This window comes from Hypanus sabinus, chromosome 18 (assembly GCF_030144855.1).
Source record: "Hypanus sabinus isolate sHypSab1 chromosome 18, sHypSab1.hap1, whole genome shotgun sequence".
NCBI classification, from domain to species: Eukaryota; Metazoa; Chordata; class Chondrichthyes; order Myliobatiformes; family Dasyatidae; genus Hypanus; species Hypanus sabinus.
Genome location: NC_082723.1, coordinates 38,529,210 through 38,551,852, shown reverse-complemented (window position 1 = coordinate 38,551,852; position 22,643 = coordinate 38,529,210). Strand labels below are relative to the sequence as shown.

The 22,643-nt window shown below is 45.0% G+C and overlaps 1 protein-coding gene across 4 annotated transcripts in view; it reads right to left on the bottom strand.

Moving 5' to 3' along the window:
- Positions 1-1,019: 1,019 nt before the first annotated feature.
- ntmt1 (N-terminal Xaa-Pro-Lys N-methyltransferase 1) overlaps positions 1,020-22,643 on the bottom strand; it is a 27,233-nt gene continuing 5,609 nt past the window's right edge. For 2 of the 4 annotated variants that reach the window (XM_059994186.1, XM_059994188.1), the window contains exons 2-5: positions 19,673-19,752; positions 16,768-16,979; positions 14,866-15,118; positions 1,020-4,182 (exon numbers count right to left, since the gene is read on the bottom strand). In XM_059994186.1, coding sequence (XP_059850169.1) covers positions 3,926-4,182; positions 14,866-15,118; positions 16,768-16,929 — 672 coding nt within the window. In that variant the 5' untranslated portion in view covers positions 16,930-16,979; positions 19,673-19,752 and the 3' untranslated portion in view covers positions 1,020-3,925. The remainder of the gene's footprint in view (positions 4,183-14,865; positions 15,119-16,767; positions 16,980-19,672; positions 19,753-22,643) is intronic. The other 2 variants (XM_059994189.1, XM_059994187.1) reach the window with 1 other exon arrangement.

The following is a 22,643-nucleotide window of genomic DNA, read 5'->3' as shown; positions in this document are numbered from 1 at the left end:
CTCGAAACTATTGACAGTGCAAGATTAGTTGAAAAAGATTTTTAGACAAACCCCAAGCTTTTAAAACTATTCTTTTCTTCAGTCAACTTGTAACTGAAAGACACAGCCAGTGAAATAAGTTTTCTGCTTTCCTCAGACTTCAAGATTTTTAGAAAGACAAATATAAAATTGAGCCTGGTTACACAAGTGATGGAAATCTGGACCAACATACAAAATGCTAGAGGACCTGATGGTCTCAACACCAAACATTGCCCATACACTTCCATCCAGATACTGCATGACCCACTTGAGTTCCTCCAATATTTTGGTCTAGAGCCTGGCTATTTACTCCAAAGCAGCTACCAATTATGGGGTGGTAGCATCTCAAAACAATTTATTTCCATAATGCTTCTGAACAATACTTTTTTCAAGTAAAGAGTTGCCAGAAAAAGGGTCAACACCAAAATGTAAGAAACATACAAGAATCCAGGAGGAGAGAACTATTGGTGATTATATAGATGGGAAAGGGTGCGTCAACAGAGGTATTTAAACACATAGGTATGACTATTAACTGTATTTCAAGAGCATGAGCCTGTTTAAGTCAGTCAGTACATTAGGAGTTTTGGATGAGCTTAATTTTTGTTCTTTACCCTTCTTTTTGTTACTTCAATCACAAAGATTATAACTCATACCTCCAATTACCCCATTGCCAAACTGGTGGAGCAATGGTGTGAAACAAACATTAATCCGAAGTCACACACTGACCTGATTTGGACATACCTTCAACACTAGGCCAATACTGCGGAATTTCTATGCAGAATATTCTGTCAGAGCACCGGCACAATGAAAGATAATCACATACAGGAACAAATAGAGCATTCATCAGTTAATTTATTAGTTAATGATTGAATTTGTACCTCAGCTTTTGTTGCTCCATACTCCTTGATGCAGCTTTGCCAACATCACTGCACCAGTTTAGCAGTGGTGTCAGAGTGGGAGATGTCATTTGGTGATTGGAAAAAATAATAAAATTCAGCAAGTGTCAGAATCAGATTTATTATCAATTTCTTATGTGAAATTTATTACCGTACAGTACAAGGCATTACATTACTGTAAGTTACAAAAATAAGTAGTGCAAAATACAAATAACGAGGTAAAGAACAAGATTAAGCTCATCCAAAAAATCCTAATGCACCGACTTAAACTAGCTCATAGGGGTGAATAGTTTTACTTGTATGTTTCCAGCAGAGTTTGGAGTCTTTGGCCAGGGTGTCTTTAGAGTTCATGTAGCAATTCTTCCAAGTTTTAAGATAGTCATTGAAACATTCTCAGACACAGCTTTGAAGGCTATTTCTATAAGAGATTAAGGTGCTTAAGTACATTATGCAAATCTGAGGGTGGAGATTACCTCCCTATGGTAAACTATGATTTTGATGGTGGGTTTGCAGCTTTGATCTTCAAACACTTTTTCTAAGGACTCTGCTAGGGTATTAGAAGCAATGGCTGACTTCACCATAAGTGGGTACGCTCAAAAATATGGGAAGTGTACCATATTTTCCATAGTCTCATTGTGTGGCTTGACTGACAGGTGTAGACTGGTGCTGTCTACTGCCACTTGGGTGAAGAGCTTCATTTCTACATATCATGTAATTTTAACTGAGTTACCGCTTCAAAATGCTGTTTTCCATGTATTAAAGTTAAAACACTGTCAGGTAAAGTGCTCTCCATTTCATCAACTGCGTAAAATGCATTTCTAGGACTTTCAACAATCCATAATGGACATTCTATAATGAGAACCTAATTTACTTACCTGAATCACCCAATATGAAGAATTAAATATTAGCCAGCCAATATTTAACCAAGACCTTGGTTAGACCCCACTTGGAGTACCATGTTCAGTTCTGGTCACCTCATTACAGGATGTGGATGCAATTGAGAGAGTGCAGAATTACAAGGATGTTGGAGAGCATGCCTTATGAGAATTGGTTGAGTGAACTTGGCCTTTTCTCCTTGGAGCAACGGAGGATGAGAGGTGACCTGATAGAGGTAAGATGAGAGGCATTGATCATGTGGATAGTCAGAGGCTTTTTCCCAGGGCTGAAATGGCTAAAATGAGGGGGCATAGTTTTAAGGTGCTTGGAAGAAGGAACAAGGGGGATGTCAGAGGTCAGTTTTCCACAGAGTGTGGTGGGTGTGTGGAATGCACTGCCAGTGAAGGTGGTAGAGGTGGATACAATAGGGTCCTTTAAGAGACTCTTAGATAGGGACATGGAGGTAAGAAAAATAGAGGGCTACATGGTAGGGAAATTCTAGGCAGCTTCTAGAGTAGGTTACAAGGTTGGCACAACATTGTGGGCCAAAGGGCCTGTAACATGCTGTATATCTTCTATGTTCTAATTAATGCAGGATTTTTGTGCTTCAGTTTAAAATCAACCTATTTCATTCTAGTCCAAGAGTAGATGTGTGAGAAAGGGAGTTCAATCTTGACTCCATATAAAAAGATGTAAAGAACGAGATAAATCTCTAGTCCAAGTATGTGGGTAGTATATACATAGCTTACAACAAAGAGGCAAAGCTCGAATGGCCAAGTTGGAGTCTCAGCTAAATGTGTGAATGGGCATAGACAAGTTATATTTTGTCTCCTTTCATTCAGGTTATTTTGCAGGTTAGAACAGCGTGACTAAACAGAAGTCTTCAAAATGGCTCACTCTGACTTGTTATTCCAAAAGCAAAAAAATGTTCAAAGATATTTGGAGTCAAGGAATGAATTATTATGTGTATTCATATAATTGATATTTAAATGATTCACTAATAAATCTTACTATAAAATTACATCTGTGAATCACATTTAGAGTTTTTGTTGCCAGACTAAAAGTCCATTAATATATGTCAGTAATCACCAAGGAATCCTCTAACATTGCCCAAATGACAGGACAAACAGGCCCTTGGAAACAATATATGCCTAACAAAGCAATTACCCATTAGTATTGCTTTGGCAGTGTCATTCTTAATTAAAGCGTCAAGCCTCTGGCTCAGATCCTCCTCAGCCTCTGGCCAGAGATGAGACAAATAGCTTATGTTTAATATTTAGTGAGTTACTGAAGAGACTATAAACAAACAAGTTCTGTACTGGAGAAAATGAAACATGTGACTGAAGGAGGATTCCTGTAATACCGCCACTAACAGCCCTGTACCAAAGAGACAGCTCTTCTGAATGACAAAATACACGCAGTTCACACAAAAATAATTTATTTCATAAATTATGATATCTGATTAATTGCATTTATGAAAATGAAAGGCGGTTTCTTGCATCTCAGAATGAGGTTAGTATGCCTTTCCTAACATGAAATATCACAGTCAAATGCAGGGGGCAGATAAAAGGCAAAAGAGGGCCAGTTAGGGGGCAATGAAAGGAGTAAGTGAGAGCAGGCGAGAATTAATTACTTTGAGGTTTAGCCTCTCTTATATGGGCAAATGCAGAAGCCCAATTAAAGGCTCTAGACCTGGAGTAGACTGTTCTAATCTCAGAAAAAGCAGACAAGGTTTTCCTGCTGATTTCCACTCATACTAGGTGCCAAACTGAATTCAAATATTTAAAACATACTCATTCTTTCCCTGTACTGAAAACTTCTGAAAAAAAATCTTTTATTAGCTGCAGCTAATCAGATTCTAGCTAAGGTAATTAATCTTCCAAAGCTGCGACTCAGTATCCAACAGTTAAGTACTTGTTCCAAGTTTACTGATCATCAGATTCATTCACTCAGATGATGGTGCAGGCTGCCTTTCAGGAATAAAGTAAAATTCAGTTTGCTGTATCCTCACTGTGCTTTATTTAAATTTAACCCAAAACCCCAGAGCTGTACCACCTTATTTTTTTCCTGTTCCCTCCTCTGAGATACGGTACCCCTTCACCAACCCATCCCCGCATCTGTGGATAGGGCTAACTTCACCTCAAAGCCAGGCTGTACACCTGATAAATTTCATCAGGGAAGTTATCCTGCTTCTCCTCTGCCAACACTTGGAGTCCTGCCAGCTGCACAATGGTGTGCAGAGAGTCCAAGTCTCGGCAGACACTACTGTCCACTTCGTCCTCAATCACACCCTCCTGGCTCACGTTATCCTTCACACAGATGATTCCATTTGGCCGAAGACCTTTCTGACACCTCTTCAGGAACTGGATAAGGTGGTCATCAGTCAGGTGCCCTGCAACAAGCCCAACAGAGATGGAAAGTTAGAGAAAATTGTCAAAATGGTTCATACGCTGACTGAAATTCATACAATTGTAATAACACAAAAGGAGGCCATTTCCCCCTTCCTCACGCTCTTCACACTGTTAAGATGGCACTACTGAAGAAGGCTGACAGCTTACTGATGGATCATAAAGAAATACAACTAAATATTTTATTAACACTTTTTCCAGTGGAAAATTGTGGTAAACTATCACTGCAAACAATGAAGAGGTGAGTGAAGGTGAGGTTGGCTCAAGGGTCGAGGAGTATGGGTTCACAGCGAGGTTGAAGCATGCTCGAGACAGTTGGAGGAAGCAAAGCAGAATAGTTTCAGAGTCTGTTGATCTAAACTGAGAGCAAGGCTGAATCGATCTAAGGGCTGGGCTGATTTGGAGGTTGGATGTGGTCCAGAATGTGGCAGTGGGGGTGAACCGGTGTTTGGACAACTTCAACACTGGCACAGGATGGACTGAAAAGGTAGAGTGCTGGGATCGGAGGCAAAGGTCAGGGTGCCCATTGTTCTGCGATGTTTACTTCACTCTCCACAAGCCATGGCGCTGAGGCTGAGGCCTAGGCTGTGGGCCTGCTCCGGCTGCTCCAGGCTATGGTCTCACTTTCACTCTGCTTGCTTTTATTATCAGCATGATTTGTCCCCTCCCTCCCCCCCTCCCCATTGGCTGTTGGTCTTTTTAAAAAAAAATGCAGTTGTTTCAGGTTTCTTGTTTTGTGCCTGCCTGTAGCCGACGAATCTCAAAGTTGTATAATTTAAACATATTTTGATAATAAATGTACTTTGAACTTTTTCCACAGGCCTGTAATATTTACACCACATTAAGTATATTGAATTCTATTTTCAAAGTTATTAAATTTGCTTTATTCAGATACTGCATCCATATAAAAAAGCAGCTTGCTGTGTAGAAGCAGTTTCTTTGTGCCCTGTTAAGATGTTCTAGTTTAAGATGGCACTACCGAAGAGATGCGCAACAGCTTACTGGTAGCTTGAAAGCAAAGAAATTTGATTAAAACCATTATGAATAACACTTTCTTTGAAGTAAATTGTGGTAAACTATCACCGTAAGCAATGAAGAAGTGAGCAAAGTCAAAATGAATTAATGGGATGTGCCCTGCTGGTGTGCTACAAAACCAATGCACTTGGAGTTAGAACCGTGCTAGATGGAGTGGACAATTTGGAGGGGAGAAGTCAGGACAAAGGAGTTACGATGCCCGTCCAACTAACCCAGGTATGAGGGTGGATCACTCTAAGTGCCAAGCCAAATTGGAGAAGTAAAGAATGGCTTGTTCAGCAGCGAAATCCAGGCCCAAAGCAAATCAATGGACAGCGTGTTCAAGGCCAGGGGTGACTCACCACGGTGAGGCCCGGGTCCTAATGCGAAGTACAATCTGCTGTTTGGACAATCTCAATGCGGGCCCATGTAGACAGGAAAGGCAGGGTGTTGATTGTCAGATGAGGTCGGATGGCTCTGGACGCCAAGTCAATTTGGAGAGGTCGAGAATGGTTCCTTTGACAGTGAAACCTAAGCCTGGAACAACTCACCAGCAGCAAAGCCTGGGTCCTAAGGCGAGGTTCGGATGATTTAAACACTGGCCAAGATGGTCTGGGGGCTTCTCTTTCTACGACAGTAAGGCTGTGAGGCTGCCCCTAGCTGATGTGCTTCATGTCTGTGAACTTTGCGGTGATATGTTCTGCTAATATGATGAACTAAAATCCAAGGCTTTGGGCCTTCGCTGGGGATCTGAATCTAAGGACTCAATTTGGTTCAGAATGCTGTTGTTCACTTGTACTGTTGTTCCCCACCCCTCCCCCCCCCTTCTTTGAGGGGTTGGTGTTATTTCTTTTAAATTGGGTTCTTTTGGATTCCTTGCTTTGCAACTGCCTGTAAGTGAACAAGTAATATACAATATAAATTGTATAATATATACATTCTTTGATAATAAATGCATTTTGAAATTTTGATTACAGACACTGCTGTGACAGAATCCTCTTAAATTTTGTAATTTTACCTTTTAAATCTCATCTTAACCTTTGCCAACCATGGAAAAGACATACAGATTAAACTGTTCCTGATGTCATTTCAGCAAACCTTTCTTCTCCCTCTTCTATTCCCCACTCTGGCCCCTTACCTCTTCTCACCTATCAACTCCCCTGGTGCTCCTCCTCCTTTCCTTTCTCGCATGATCCACTATCGTCTCTTATCAGATTTCTTCCTCTCCTGCCCTTTACCTTTCCCATGCAACTGGCTTGACCCATCACCTCCTCTGCTCACCACTCCTCCCCCCCCCCCACCCCAACCACCTTTTCATTCTGGCATCTTCCCTATTCCTTTCCAGTCCTGAAGAAGGGTCTTGAACCAAAACATCAACTTGGTTTACATCTCCATAGAAGCTGCCTGACTGAGTTCCTGCAGCATCTTGTGTGTTGCTTTGGGTGATTCATTGCTGGATTTGCACCAGGCTCCTGGCACAGCAGAAGACATTCAAAGGTTTGCATCAGGTTCCTAACATAACAGCATTTATGATGCCGTTGTGACCCTGTTAAGCACTGATTCCATTAACACTTTGTTCTTGTTAAAGGAATCCAAGTCCTAAGCAAGTTACCAGCGTACTCAAGGTCTACTTAATGCTTTATTTGTAAAGATTTGCCATTATCTAATTGTAATCTCTAGTGTTTTCTTTTAAACACAAGCTATTGACTTGATTTAACTAATAGTTGAAAGATTAGAAGCAGCCTGTTGTTTCCACACTGTCTAGACTGAGTACATCCATTGATTTTTTTCCCCAACATGTTACTGAGGTAGAAACATCAATAGCATCCCAGCTTTGAGTTCAATTAGCCAAACTCAGCTTGGGAGGGGGCAATCAGGATTAATAAGCACCCCCCCCCACTCACCTTCACTAAATTTTGCCACGTCTCCATTAAAGTAACATTTTTGCCATCTAGTGATCTCTAGAGAGACGCCAAGCACCAGATAGGAAGAGAAGTGAGTCTGAACAATGAAACAGTACACTCAGTGTTCAGGGTCATGGCTGGGAGATAGCTGGGAAGTTGCTCTTATCAAGCACAATTCTATATGTACAATGTACTGTGTATGTTAATCAAAATGGCTTCTTTGTTTTGTTAAAAGTAGGCATGCTTCTTTGTATAAGTGTTTCTCTCGCAGTTGTTTAGCTTTAGACTTGCTGATATCGGGATTGTATTCATTTGTTGACCAATGGGAATGTTATTTTGTCTTGTGGGGCTGGGAGCTTGGGGGTTTTTGCGGTCTTTTCAGGAGTCGGGAAGTAGACACCGAGGAAGGTGGACGTGCGCTGCACTACTCGGTCAATCACCCGGGTGCGAGGACGTGGAGGTCGGAGGAAAGTGACGAGGGGTTGAATGGTTCGATGGTCGAGCTCCAACGATGTGCACTAAACTGACTGAACTTTGATAAGTTGGCGCCTTTTACTTTATTTTCTTTTCCTTCATACATATTGTATTGCATAGTACTCTTTTTAGTTTTAGTAAAATCTTTGAAGTATATTCCATAACAGTATCTGGTGTGAGTTTGATATGGTGTGTGTGCACGCGAGGCACAGACTTGATTCTCACAGCACCTGCGTGTACGGGAGGTGGGGTTGGTGAGTGGCTGGATCTCCTTTTCCCCTAGACATATACCAGCCTGTTGGGTAAGTGTTACAACTGTGGGGTGCTTGTCCGGGATTGGATTGTCAGGGGCTATGGAATCGTGCAGGCAGCAGTGTAGAGATGGACAGAGATAAGATTGTTAACTGGTGCGAGTTGGAAGATGTACCGGTGCAGTATACCTGTGTAGTGAGCGGAGAGGATTTTCGAGTTTCGGGAGATGTATTAGTGCGGGGGTTAAGTTTGGTAAAAGGTATGGGGCAGGTAGAATTGGTAGCTAGACGGTATGGTAAAGAGGTAGAGTCTAGTTGGGTGTTGGTTTGTACGAGTGCTGACGTCTTGACATTGGAACTGCCAGTGATGGTCAGTGTTCTAGGGGAGGCAGGGCCGTGGGGGCTCCACACCCTCTCCAAGGATGAGGAAGATGAGACACCGGAGGAGGGAGGTGTGACTACGCCCCGCCCTCCAAGGACGGGTGGAGGCCTCGGAGCTGGCAGCCACACTTAACTCCCTGGTGGGAGTGGAAGCTGGGGGTGTTCTCAGGAGCCAAGCTACTTCGGACAGGGAGGTGGACTATGAGACCTGGATCGAGCATACGTCTTTGATGTTAGAGGAGTGGCCAGGAGGAGAAGAGGCAGTGATTGGTGGGAAGTTTGAGGGGTTTGGCAGCCAAAACAGTCCGGGAGTTGAAAGCTGAAAAGCCTGGGGCTTCAGTGGAGGAATGCATAGAAGTTTTGGAGGGAGCGTTTGGGTTGTCAGGGAAACCCTGGCTGCTTTTAGCAGAGTTCCAACGCCTGGAACAACGGAGAAGGGAAAAGCTCTCAGAGTACATATTTCGGATGGAGGGGATGCTTACGGGGTTGCGGCACCGGGGGGGGGGGGGGGGGGAGGGGGAGGGGTAGTGAAGGTGCCTGATATGGCTAGCATGAGGATGAGTCAGATATTCAGTGGCTCTCTGGAGGAGGACAAGGTGGCGTGGACTATCCGGCAGGCTTATAGAAAGGGCCCCCCCTCCATCCTTCGGGCATCTGATAGAGAGGTGCGGGAGGAAGAGAGAGTGTTGGGACAGAAAAGGGGCTCGGGCCACCGGGAGCGATCCTCAGCGATACAGGAAGTGGTGGCTGGGTGGAGGACTGAAAACCCCCAGGGGAGTAGGGACCCCCCCCCGGAGGGGAAGGACAGCCCGTGCAGTGGGTTGGGAGCAGGGTCCGTCCTGGGAAAGGAGGGATGGCGGGCAGTGTGTGCTTTAAATGTGGGAAAGAGGGGCATTTCAGGGGGGACTGTGGGCGGCCAAGGGTGTGCTATAGCTGTGGAGAAGAGGGACACTTTCGGTGGGATTGTGAGAGACAAGGAGCCCTGCGGGGGGGGGGGCAAGCCCCCCCTGCGCCTAAGAAGGGAGAGGTGTCGGGAAACTTAGGAGAGGCTCAGTGAGGGAACGGACTGGAGCCTCTGGAGGAACACGTTCCCAGAGATCAGCCAGGGGACTGGTAGGATGGGCTGGTAGGACCCCGTGCCACTGTGTGTCTACAGATAGAGGGAGTTTACGCAAAAACCGTTCTTGATACGAGATCGCAGGTGACCTTATTGTACTGGTCGTTCTACAACAAATATCTAAAGCATTTGCCCGTAACCCCATTTGACACTCTGCAGATTTGGGGTGTGAGCGAGGGTGATTACCCGCACGATGGGTACCTATCGGTGAGATTGGAGTTCTCGGAGGGCGATGTGGGAGTGTCCGAAGCCATTGAGATGTTGGTGTTGTCGTGTCCTGACCCAGTGGAAACCGGTGGTGCTGCCCTCCTGGTGGGGAATAACTCCCCCATTGTGCGACGGCTCCTGGGAGCTTATAAGGAGAAGGGGGGGGGGGGGAAACACTTTCTGGAGACCCTCTCGGTGCATCCAGTGTTTTGAGCGGTATTCAAAGAAGGGGTTGTCCCCCAAGGGCTGGACCCAGAGTGTAAACGAGGGACGGTGTGGTGTATGCCCAAGGTACATCACACCAAGGCCCAAGGTGATCCGACCAGGGGAGGTAGCACTCGTGATCAGGACCCCCATATTCCCCGGAGTGCCGACAGGCAAAGTCCTATTAGTAGACGCCCCGGACGAACTTGAAGGGGAAACACGATTTCCGGCAGGGGCGCTGGTGAGGCCTAAAGTGCAGAGACCAGGGGTGGTACATGCAAGGCCCTGCCTCCCCAGAACACTGACCATCGCTGGCAGTTCCAACGTCAAGACGTCAGCGTACGAACCAACACCCAACTAGCCGCAAGTGTCAGGAACACTATGGCAAGAGACATCACCTTTAAAAGGGGAATGCCGCTGGCACATCTGTTTCCAGTGAAGATAACGTCTAGCGCCCCAGTGAGGACCCCTAACGGGGAAGGGTTGGAGCATCGAGGGGAGCTGACCGCTGAAGCCTTTAACTTCGGGGATTCTCCTGTGTCGCCGGAGTGGAAACGCAGGCTGGTGGAGAAGATGCTGAAGATGGAAGCTGTTTCTTCTCGGGGCGAGTTTGATGTGGGCCACTCCAAAAGCACTCGCCACACCTTCCGGGTGACGGAGGATACCCTGTTCCGAGAGAGATCCTGGCGGCTGGCCCCGGCAGATATTGAAGATGTGTGGCAGCACTTGTGCAAGTTGAAGGAAGCTAGAATCATAGCTGAGTCCCAAAGTCCCTATGCGTCCCCAATAGTGGTGGCACGGAACAAGAATGGGAGGGTGCGCATGTGTGTTGACTATAGGACTTTGAATCAGCCAACTGTCCCTGATTGATATACCGTCCTAAGGGTCGAGGACGCGTTGGCCTGCCTGAGCAGATACCAGATCCCGATGAGTGAGGGCGATAAAGAGAAGATGGCCTTTATCTGCCTGCAGGGGTTCTTTCAGTTCGAACGAATGCCCCAAGGCATATCGGGGACACCAACCACCTTCCAGAGGCTCATGCAGAGAACTGTGGGTGATATGAATCTGCTGGAGGTGCTGGTGTACCTGGACGATTTGATAGTGTTTGGATCGACTTTGGAGGAACATGAAGAGCGGCTGTTAAAGGTATTAAGCCGGCTTAAGGAGGAAGGGCTGAAGCTTTCCCTGAACAAATGCCAGTTCTGCAAGTCGTCGGTCAGCTACATTGGCCATATCATTTCGCAAGAGGGAGTGGCTACTGATCCAACCAAGATAGAGGCCGTGACCACCTGGCTGAGACCCCAGAAAGTGAGCGCTCTGCGCTCATTTTTGGGGTTCTGTGGGTATTACCGCCGATTTGTGAAAGGATACTTTAAAATGTGTCACCCGTTGACTCAGCTGTTGTGTGGCTATCCGCTGGTGGGTAAGAAAAGGAAGGGGGACTGGAGGCAAGTCGCTGAAGGATACTGGAACCCAGTGGAACCTTTCAGCTTGAGATGGGATGATCGATATGAAGAGGCGTTCCAATCTTTGAAAAGGGCACTGACCCAGGCCCTGGTGTTGGCTTTTGCTGATCCCCAAAAGCCATATGTGCTGCACACTGATGCCAGCCGAGAGGGTCTTGGGGCTGTTCTGTACCAGGAGCATGGCAAAGCCTTTGTCAGCTGAAGCTTGTCGCCATTTGAGAGATGGGAGTTCCTGGCGCTGAAGTGGGCGGCGGTGGACAAGTTGAGTGATTACCTGTACGGAGCCAAGTTTGAGGTGAGAACGGATAACAATCCTCTCACTTATATTCTGACTTCGGCTAAACTGGATGTCACAGGACATCGGTGGCTGGCGGCCTTGTCAGTATATGATTTCAGCCTGAAATACCGCCCAGGAAGCAGGAATGTCGATGCGGATGCTTTGTCACGTCGGGAGCCGGGGGAACAGGAGAAGGACGAGGAGTGGGAGAGTGTCCCTGCCCCTGGAGTGAGGGCCATGTGTCAGTTTGCTATCACCGTGAAGGCCGAGGGAAGAGGAAGGCTGGAGCGAGCCGTTGACCATTTGGGGGTTTTTGACGACGCCATACCCCTAGCTTACTGTGACCTGACTGCACTGCGGATTAAACAGTTGCTGGAACTGAGTCCGGGGGAAGTGGCAGCTGCTCAGCAGAATGACCCAGGTCTTGGCACTACGTGGAGAGCGGTAGAGAAGGGGGATGTGGTATTGGCTGAGAAGCCAAAACACCCATCCGTGCCTCTGTTATTGAAGGAGTGGCCTCGGTTAAAATTAAAGAACCAAGTCACGGCGCCTCCGGACCAACCCCGCCGTTGGTAATTGGTCATGCCGGAGAAGTATCAGCAGACTGTACTCCAGGCCTTGCCTGATGATTCCGGACACTTGGGGGTGGAAAAGACCTATGGATTACTCAAAGACTTGATCTACTGGCCCCAGATGAGGGGGGGGGGGGGGAAGTCAAGGAATACTGTAGGGGATGCAGTCGTTGCATCTGGAGGAAGACCCTGCCAGTGTCGGCGGCTCCACTGTCGCAGTTGCAGAGTGCAGGACCTCTGGACCTGGTGTGTATGGATTTCCTGTCGATTGAGCCTGACACCGCGAATGTCTTAGTTATCACCGATCATTACACTCGCTATGCTCAGACATTTCCTTCTAAGGATCAGAAGGCGATGACAGTGGTGAAGGTGTTATGGGAGAAGTATTTTGTTCATTACGGCCTTCCCAGGCGAATCCATAGTGATCAGGGGCGGGACTTTGAGAGCCGACTTATCCATGAATTACTGACTGTGCTTGGGGTTGAGAAATCGAGGACTACCCCTCATCACCCACAGGGAGATCCTCAGCCAGAGAGGTTCAACAGGACCCTATTGGACATGCTCGGGACACTGGAGATTGGGCAGAAAATTAAGTGGAGTCGTCATATTGGACAATTGGTTTTCTGTTACAATTGTACTTGCAATGATGCTACAGGGTACACGCCCTATTATCTGATGTTCGGGCGGGAAGCGAGGTTGCCCATTGACTTGTGTTTTGGGGTTGAAGTGGGTGAATTACCCGGGAAGCCCTATCTAAAGTATGTGTCCGACATGAAGAGGGAGTTACAGCGGGTGTCCGAGTTGGCGGCTACCAAACAAAATCAGAGGAATAAGATACGGTATGACCGAAAGGTGAAGTTTGTCCGATTATTGCCGGGTGACCGGCTCCTTTTACGGAATTTGGGACTCCCTGGTAAGCACAAGTTGGCCAGCCCCTATGTAATAGAGAGCCAGATGCCGAATCTACCAGTTTACCGGGTGAAACCTGAGGATGGGAATGGGCCTATCAAGGTGCTCCATCGGAATCACCTGCTGCCCCTGGGTCAAGCGGTGCAGGTGGACAAGGAGCCAGAGTGGGAGGTTGCGCCTTGTGCAAGGATTCTGCGAGGGTGCGGAGCGAGGTAAGAGGCCGCTGCTGAAGAGCGGAGAAGGGTCTTCAACACGGGAATGGATACTGATTCGGAAGATGACGAATCAGATGAGTGGCCCCTGTTCCCATTCGCTGGTGCTCCAGTACCAGAAGAGGAGGCTCCTGCCCCTTCCCATACCGAGTTGGGTGAGAGGGGGGCAGGTAGTGAGGGTCAGATGGAGAGGCAGCCAGCGTTGGGGGGAGAGAGGGTGGAACCCGAGCATGAGCCGGTGGGTTCTCAGGTGAGGGGGGAACCCCGTGAGGGAGGGGGTGGGGGTCTGTCAGGTAGACCTGGGGTGTCCGAGACAGTGGGTCCACAGGTGAAGAGGGAGCCCAGTGAGGCAGAAGGGGTACGGAGATCTCAGAGAAGTAGGTGCCCCCCGGAGCGATTGACGTATGTGGTACCAGGTGAACCCAGTGTGATTTCTACTGCTCTGGGTAGTTATGTCGCTGCTTTCTGCACCTGGGTTGGGTTTTGTGTGTTGCAAGAAGCTTTGGGGAACTCTGGTAATGCCATGAGGGCATGACATTTGCTGGTGGGGGGAGAATGTACAATGTCTTGTGTATGTGACTCAAAATGGCTTCTTTGGTTTGTTAAGAGTAGGAATGCTTCTTTGTCTGATAAGTGTTTCTCTCGCAGTTGTTTAGCTTTGGACTTGCTGATATGGGGATTGTATTCATTTGTTAACCAATGGGGAATGTTATTTTGTCTTGTGAGGCTGGGAACTTGGGGGGGGTTTTCGAGAGAGTTGGGAGGAAGATGCCGAGGAAGGTGGACGTGCACTGCACTGCTTGGTTGACCACCGGGGGTGGTCCCAGGTGCGAAGACGTGGAGGTTGGAGGCAAGCGACGAGGGGTCGAATGGTTCGAAGGTTGAGCTCCAACGATGTGCACTAAACTGACTGAACTTTGATAAGTTGGCGCCTTTTGCTTTTTCTTTTCTTTCACATATATTGTATTGCTTAGTACTCTTTTAGTTTTAGTAAACTGTTTAAAAGTGTATTTCTTTACGGCATCTGGTGTGAATTTGATACTGTGTGCGGGCGCGAGGCATAAACTTGATTCTCACAACACCTGCGTGTACGGGAGGTGGGATTGGTGTGTGGCTGGATCTCCTTTTCCCCTAGACATATACCAGCCTGTTGGTTGTGTTACATAAGAAAAAAGTAGCTTGCCATGCTGAAAATGTTTCATAGCCGTTATTTGTATTGCAGATATTCTCCTTTTACAACCATTTGTTTATCTCCTTCCCAAACTGCCCTCTATGGGTCATAGTGATTGTATGCTTTCATTAATGAAGATGTCACTGGGTCACAACTGACAGGAAAGCATAGTTATTGCTAAGAGCTTTACAAGTAGTTTCCAATCTTAATGTGGATATGGAATGTGTTTTAAAAAAAAGCCAATTTAGAAACGTGGCTTTCTAACTAGACTATAAGACCAGATAAAGGAAAGGAAAATAAAACTTTGGAAGCATTCAATAGGTAGTAAGCTCAGAACTTTGCTGCTGTATGATTAAGCAGCTATTAGCCACAAGGTCAAAGAGCCCATTGGCCTACATCTGCTTTTTCTTTCAAAGCCTCCACGTTTGTTTAAAGTGGGTTTGTAGTCCAGGTTCAATTTTCCTCCCTTGTGTAACCCCACCCCTAACAGTTTTGGTCAATGACATACCAATCACCCACTGGATCCAGATGACATCGTATCGCTGGGGTTGGGGGATGAAGTCTTGCAGACCACAGCAGAAGTAGTTGCCCACGCGGCTGCCCTCTTCCCCCAGGTGGGTCTTGGCCTTGGCCAGGAAACCCTCTGTTACATCCACCATGTCAACAACTTTAAACAAGGGAAGCAGCAATCGCTTTGTAATTCTGCCAATTCCAGCACCGCAGTCCAGCGCACAGTTTGACCCTGCCTTTCCAGTTCCTTCCTGTCGAGAATGGAAAACAGCTTGAACACCTTACGTTCCAGTAGCATCATAGATGACAATTCACTATCTGCTTTGGGGTTGTATCAAACAGCATTTGTGGAAGGAAAACATAAAATGCTGGAAGCACACAGCAGAACAAGCAAGCAAGACATGCATGTTCCATATAATTAAATTTCAAAGTAAGTTCCTGCTGCAATTTAGCAAACCAGGCAACATCTCTGCATATAACAAATTTACCAAATGGATTACCTTCCTTTAAAAAAAATTGGTTAAAGGACAATAATTGGAAGTTGACAATGCCATCTCCTCTACATTGGAGAAAGCAGATGTGTACTGGGTGATCATTTTGCAGATTATCTACACTCAGTTCACAGGATTGGTCCCAAGCCTACTTGTTAACATGCCACTTTAATTCCCAATCACACTCTGATTCTCATTCCCACCCACCTATCTGCAGGTTCCTCCACTGTTGTAGAGGCTCAATGTAAGCTAGTAGAACATTTTATCTTCAGTCTGGGGATTTTGCTGCTGTCTGGAATAAACACTGATATTTCCAAATCAGGTAAACTACTCTAATCTTTTCCCATTATTATACTTAACTTTTTTTTCCCCTCAGTATCCTTTTAACGTCTTACTAATGGTCAGTACTCGTGCTCAACATTTCCTGATCTATCATATATAGGCTTTTAGTTTAAATTTCACTCCTCCCACCATTGTTTATAAACTGTGGACCCGCCATTCTCCTCCACTGCCCCCCCCCCACTGACGTCCCCATTTACGAGGAAGCATTGCAGACCCGAAAATTTGACTAGTTTCTCTTTCCACAGATGCTGCTTGACTGGCTGAGTTCTTCCAGTATTTCTGTTTTTATTGATGTTATTAGGGACTAAATACACTGACTCATGGGGGATACAACATTATAATTGGGCATAGGAATTATCACAAAATTGGGAAGCAGCCTAATCAGCAGGACTGCAAATTCTGAGGTTCCACATCCAAAGTGAAAGCTCTATTCATTTCCAATCACCTGGCTCTCCCACGTCTTATTTGTCCAGGGGCAATTTAAATCTATCATTAAGTCAGCCTTCCCTCCACTGACACTGTCCATGGTAACACATGATACACGCGCAGCCTTGGTAAAGCAGCCAGCAAATCCAAGACCTCACTCTCCCTGGACATTCTCTCTTCTCCTCAGGCAGAAGATAGAAAAGCCTGAAAGCACTTCCCACCAGACTGAAGGACAGCTTCTAACTTCCTGTTATAAGACTACTCAATGGCTCCCTAGTATGATACATTGGATTCTTGACATCACGATCTACCTTGTCACAATCTTGCACCTTATAGTCTACCTCCACTACACTTTCTCTGTAGCTGTTGCACTTTATTCTGCATATTATTGTTTTACCTTGCGCTACCTCAGTGCACTACGCAACAAGTTATCTATATGAACGACGTACAAGTCAAACTTTGCACTTTACCTCAGTACATGTGACAATAATAAGCCAATTTCAAATGAGACAAAGGCTCATGAAAGTCAAATGTTCATACAGCTTTTGTTTGTGCATGGGGAAGGGTGGGAGAAAGTGGTTAGTAGACAGACTTTCAAGAACATGCAAAACCCATTAACACAGATGATCATTAAGACTCACCCCAATGAACCGCTGCAGAAATTTCTTGGAGGAATTGATGTCAATGCTAGAGATATGTCCATAACCTCCCAACATACCATCCACTGTTGGAGGTATATTTTTCCAGTATTTCTCAGCTTTGGAGTAGAATCTGTCCTCATCACCAATGACCTCAGTAGTCATAATGCAGACTTCCAATTCAATCAGGTGAAAATGGATGTAAAACTAGAAGGCTGATAATTGGGAAGAGGGGGAGGTAAAACAGAAATGAAAAATAAAATAGAGAAAACATTAACAGTACAGTACAGGAACATGCTCTCTGGCCCACAATACTTGTGATGACCTTCATTATATATTAATAATATAAACCCCTCAAATACAAGCTATAATAACACAGATTTAAAGTGTGGGATTCCTTTACTGAGAAACTCAAAAGGACTCAGTTCAGTAAAAGACAGGATAATTGTGCAGCACACAGTACTACCAGTACATTGAGAAATAAATCAAAGGATACAGGAGTAGGACAGCAAGGTTACATCGATATAGAATAGTGGTCACCAACCTTTTTAAGCCCAAGATCCCCTACCTCGGCCTTAGTGAAAGGCAAGATCGACCTACTAAATCGATTAGTCCCACACAAGCACATCAGGCAGAAAAGACCGGAAGTAAAACCTCGCAACCCAGAAGTAGAAATAATACGTACACCAGGGGCCACCACCCTTTTTTGCCCGAACTCCAGCCTCCCGCCGCCAGGTGCTTTGGCTAGGTGTGGCTGGTCATGGGTGGGGTGAGAGGACAAGGTAAGGGCCGGAGGTCCCTGTGCCAGGGCCATGGCTGTCTCAATCTGGACAGAGCAAACAACTGAGCGAGGAGTGCGATAGGGCGCGCGCACCTGCTCCCCCCCCCCTTGTAGGATCTATCCGCCGACAAAAGTTTGCCTTGAGGAATGACTTTCAGTAGATCGCAGCAAGGTAGCTACTCTGCTACCTACGAAACCCTGAGCCCGAATTAGGTCGTTTGCGAATATTTTAGCACTGGGTTCCCCATGAACATTTGGTGTGGTGAACAGGTTTAGAGGCAACGCCCATTTGTCCTCACTCCAGGCCAGTAACAACGGCGCTTCTTGGCACGGTTACCCAACGCCAACCAGTGATCCCTGGCGCAAGGATATCACTGCGTTTAGGCGACTGATGACCTTGCATGCATTCAAATTCAACAGTGGGCGTGACAGGGAATGAGGAAAGGTGCAACTGACTCATATCGTTTCATATCGCTAAATCATATCATTTCCTCCTGGCCCGGTGGTTGGGATCCACTGAAGGACACTGTGTAGTGCGTGGCGGGGAAGCTACACGCATGCGCACTGGGCAGAAAGAATGTAACTAAAACCCCGCAACCCTGAAACAGTCTCTCAACAGTATTTGTGTATTTATTTTTCATTTTTTTCGGGATCTACTGGGAAAGTCTCAAAGATCGACCAGTTGATCATGATCGACGGGTTGTCGACCACTAATATAGAAGATCAGCCACAACTTTATTCAATGACAACACAATTTAAGAGGGCATGAATGACTTGAGGCAAATCAACAAAACTAAAACAGTGGATAAAGTTGCAAAAGGTAGTTCAGATTTTGACAATTCATAAAGAACAACAAAAAATTACAACAAACTGCTGTAATGTTCTATGGTTCTACGCCAGGTGCAAGTCAGTGGGACTAGGCAGAAAAATTGTTCAGCACAGCCAAGAAGGGCCAAAAGGCCTGTTTCTGTGCTGTAATGTTCTATGGTTCTAAACTGCATGTTACAAAAATGAAACATAAAAATTGCAAAAATCAACATTTTTTAAAAGAACAAGCTGCCAACTGCTATGTGCTTCTATTAAAAAGTGATATTTATAATAAAAAGACAAGAGATTTTGCTGATGCTGTAAATTTTGAGCAATACACACAAAATTCTGGAGGAACTGAGCAGGTTAGGCAGCACCTATGAAGGGAAATGAAGAGTTGGCATTTCGGGCCAAGATCAGTCCTAATGAAGGGTCCTGGCCTGAAATGTCGACTGTTCATTTATTTCCCTCCATCATGATGTCTGACCTGCAGAGTTCCTCCAGCATTGTGTGTTACTTATTAGGAAATATTAACATGATGAATAATTGCCAGAACTTGCAACAGAGAATAGTAGGCATGCTAACTCACCAATGTTATTCGAAGCAAAGAAAGAACTGAATAAATTAAATGCACTAAAGATAACCGATTTCGGAGGCCAGATGGTTTCTTATCCAGAATTTTGAGAGTGGATAGGAATAACTGGAATTATGGTGAGGGAACCAGCAAAGTTCTCTCAAACACTCTTAAGTTAGAAAAAAAAACAGACCACTATGCATTTTAAAAATGTTGAGAGTTAAGACATTAGGAATTGATCAAACATCTTTCAGAAAATTTCAAGAGTCCAGAATTAAGGACAGAGTTAAAATTTCCAGGTAAACTTATCAAAAATGTACAATTGCAAGTTTGTGAACCCTTTGTAATTACCTGGTCTTCTGCACTAATTACTCAAAATGTAGCCTGATCTTCATCTAAGTCACAACAAACGAACACAATATGCCTAAACTAATAACACACATGAGAAAATCTGTAGATGCTGGAAATCCAAGCAACACTCAGAATGCTGGAGGAACTCAGCAGGCCAGGCAGCATCTATGGAAAAGAGCAAACAATCAACACTTGAGGCCGAGATCCTTCAGCAGGTCCTGATAAAGGGTCTCGGCCCAAAACAGACTGCACTCTTTTCCTGACCTGACCTGCTGAGTTCCTCCAGCATCTTGCATGTGCTGCACAAACAATTACACTTCTTCTCATCACTACTGAATACACCATTTAAACAATCACAGTCCAAGTTCAGAAGTATGTAAATGTCTGGGGAATACCTTCTGCAAAAGCAATTTGGAGTCAGGTGATCCAATCAATGAGATGAGATTCCAGGCATGGATTGTAAAGGAGTCCTGCCCTATAAAAGGCACACAAAGTGAGGTTACTGACAGATCTCAAGAAAGATCTGCTTATGTACAAGCCTCGATCAAAACCTTAGAAAAACTGTAGAGACGTATGAAGTTGGAAAAAGGCTGCAAAAGCATTTCTAAAGGGTTGAGTACTCGTAAGTCCACAGTATGAGAAATTGTCTACAAATGGAGGAAATTCAGTACTATTGTGGCTCTCCTTAGAAGCAGAGTCCTGCGAAAATCACACCAAGAGCATAATATGCAATGTTGAAGGAGGTGAAAAAGAACCCAAGGGTAATAGCAAAAGACCTGCTGAAATCTCTAGAACTTGCTAATGTCTCTGTTCATGTGCCCACTAAGAAAAACACCAAACAAGAATGGTGTTCATGGAAGGACACCACAGAGGAAACAACTGCTCTCCAAAAAAAAACATTGCTGCATGTCTTAAGTTTGCAAAAGACCACCTGGATGTTCCACAACACTTCTGGGACAATGTTCTGTGGACAGAGGAGACAAAAGTTGAACTTAATGCAGAAATGCACACCACCATGTTTGGAGAGAAAGGGGCACCACACACAACACCTCATCCCAATTGTGAAGCATGGTGGAAGGAGCATCATGTCTTGGAGCTGATTTACTGCCTCAGGGCCTGGACAGCTTGGAATAGTTGAGGGAACAATTAATTCAAAATTGTATCAAGACTGGAAAATGTCAGGGTGGCGGTCATTTACCTGAAGCTTAACAGAAATTGGATGATGCAACAAGACAGTGATCCAAAACACAAGAGTAAATCAACAGAATGGTTTAAAAAGAAGAAATTTTATGTCTTGGAATGGCCAAATCAGAATCCAGACCTTAACCCAATTGAGATGCTGTGGCGTGACCTGAAGATGGCAGTTCATGCAAAGTATCCCAGAAATATTGATGAACTGAGAGTTTTATATGGAGGAGTGGTCTAAAATTTCTCCTTGTCATTGTGCAAGTCTGATCAGCAGCTGCAAGAAACAACTGGTGGTGGTGACTGCTGCTAAATGAGGTTCTACCAGTTATTACATCCCTGCCTTTATATTCTAATTCTCTCGAAATAAATGCTTACATTGTATTTGCCTTCCTCACCTCCGACTCTACCTACAAATTAACATTCAGAGAATTCTGTATGAGGATTCCCTTTGCACTCTGGATTTTTGAATTTTCTCTCCATTTAAAAAATAATCTACATTTTAATTTCTTCTAATCAAAGTGCATGGCAATACACTTCCCAACACTGTATTCATCTTAATCTTTTAATTCTTTTAGTTGTGTGTCAACAACCAGCATCATTCAAGATTTGTGCTGGCACTGAAGTCCAAAGGATTATGATGCAAAGTTCAGATTAACATCAGAATGCCACTGCTAATTCTGCTGCTGCACCAAAAACAATGGGTGTCTACTCACATTTATTGAATGTGACTACAGCTGTCTTACATGATCTGTAATCAAAAAAGTAGTTGCTTAGAATCTGAAATAAGATCAAGAATGACAGAAGTACTCAGGAAATGAGAGAACAACACCAACAATGTTATAGAGGAACCAAACCAAAATAGGAAAAAATGATTATTCAAACTACTGAATTCAATTTTTTTTTAGTCCCAAGGGCTGTTACCTTGCCTAGACTGAGGAAGGAGTGCTCTTACTCAAGCTGAAGATGGACACTAGTAGAACAGTGTAGAAGACAAGTCAAAATGAGAGAGGAACAGAAAGCAATGGTGTGGCAGAATTGCAAGGGCAGTTTGGGCACCTGGATGGCGAGGAAGGAACAAAGCAGACGGGCAGTTTCTGATGCAAGATCATCCACCAGTAACATTAACTCATTTCTGCTCTCTCCATGCTTGCTGGCTGATCTGTACCTCAGAGCTCCAGTGCATTATTCTCTCTTCTACCGTCATTCATCTGCTGTTAATTGTTATGATTAATGAGAATGAATTTCTATTTCTTAGGTAGTACCAAAAGCAATTATGTCACCTGGACAACCTTTGTCTGTACCATATCACAGAATCACACATTCCTTTTTGTTTGCTTCAATGTTCCCTGCCTCTGCAACTTATAAACATACTCGTTTTCTCATTTTTCCAGTTCGGATGAATCCAAAACATTAACTGTTTTGTTCTTTACAACTGCTGCCTGACTTGATGAGCATTCCAGTATTTTCCATTTTGTTCCCCTTTACTTCTAAGTTGGAACTGAAAATAAAGATCACAGGTACAAACAACACACACAAAATGCTGGTGGAACTCAGCAGGCCAGGCAGCTTCTATAGGGAGAAGCGCTGTCAACGTTTCGGGCCGAGACCCTCCGTCAGGACTAACTGAAAGGAAAGATAGTAAGAGATTTAAAAGTAGTGGGGGAAGGGGGAAATGCGAAATGATAGGAGAAGACCGGAGGGGGTGGGATGAAGCTAAGAGCTGGAAAGGTAATTGAGTGTTCGCAGGTACAAATACAGCTTGGCAACCCTAATGTTAAGGTGCCAGTCCAATAGCTGACAAGCTTTTAATTATCAGTTCATCTGATTTTTTGCAAAATAAGGTTTTGTACCCAAGCTCAAGGAGGGAAAGATGAAGGGGGTGTACGATAGGTAAAAACAGGCCTTTGAGGGGAGAGATGGTGATGACTGACATAAGCCACAGAATATTGTTTAAACATATGAAGATTTTACCAGAACAAATCATAAGACACAGGGGAATAAGGCTATTTGGCCCATCAAGTCCACTCCACTATTCGATCATGGCTGTTTTATTTTCCCTGTCAATCCCATTCTCCTGTCTTCTCCCTGTAACCTTTCACATCCTTACTAATCAAGAACTTAACAATCCCACTTTAAATATACCCAATTTCATGGCTTCCACAGCTGTCTGCGACAATG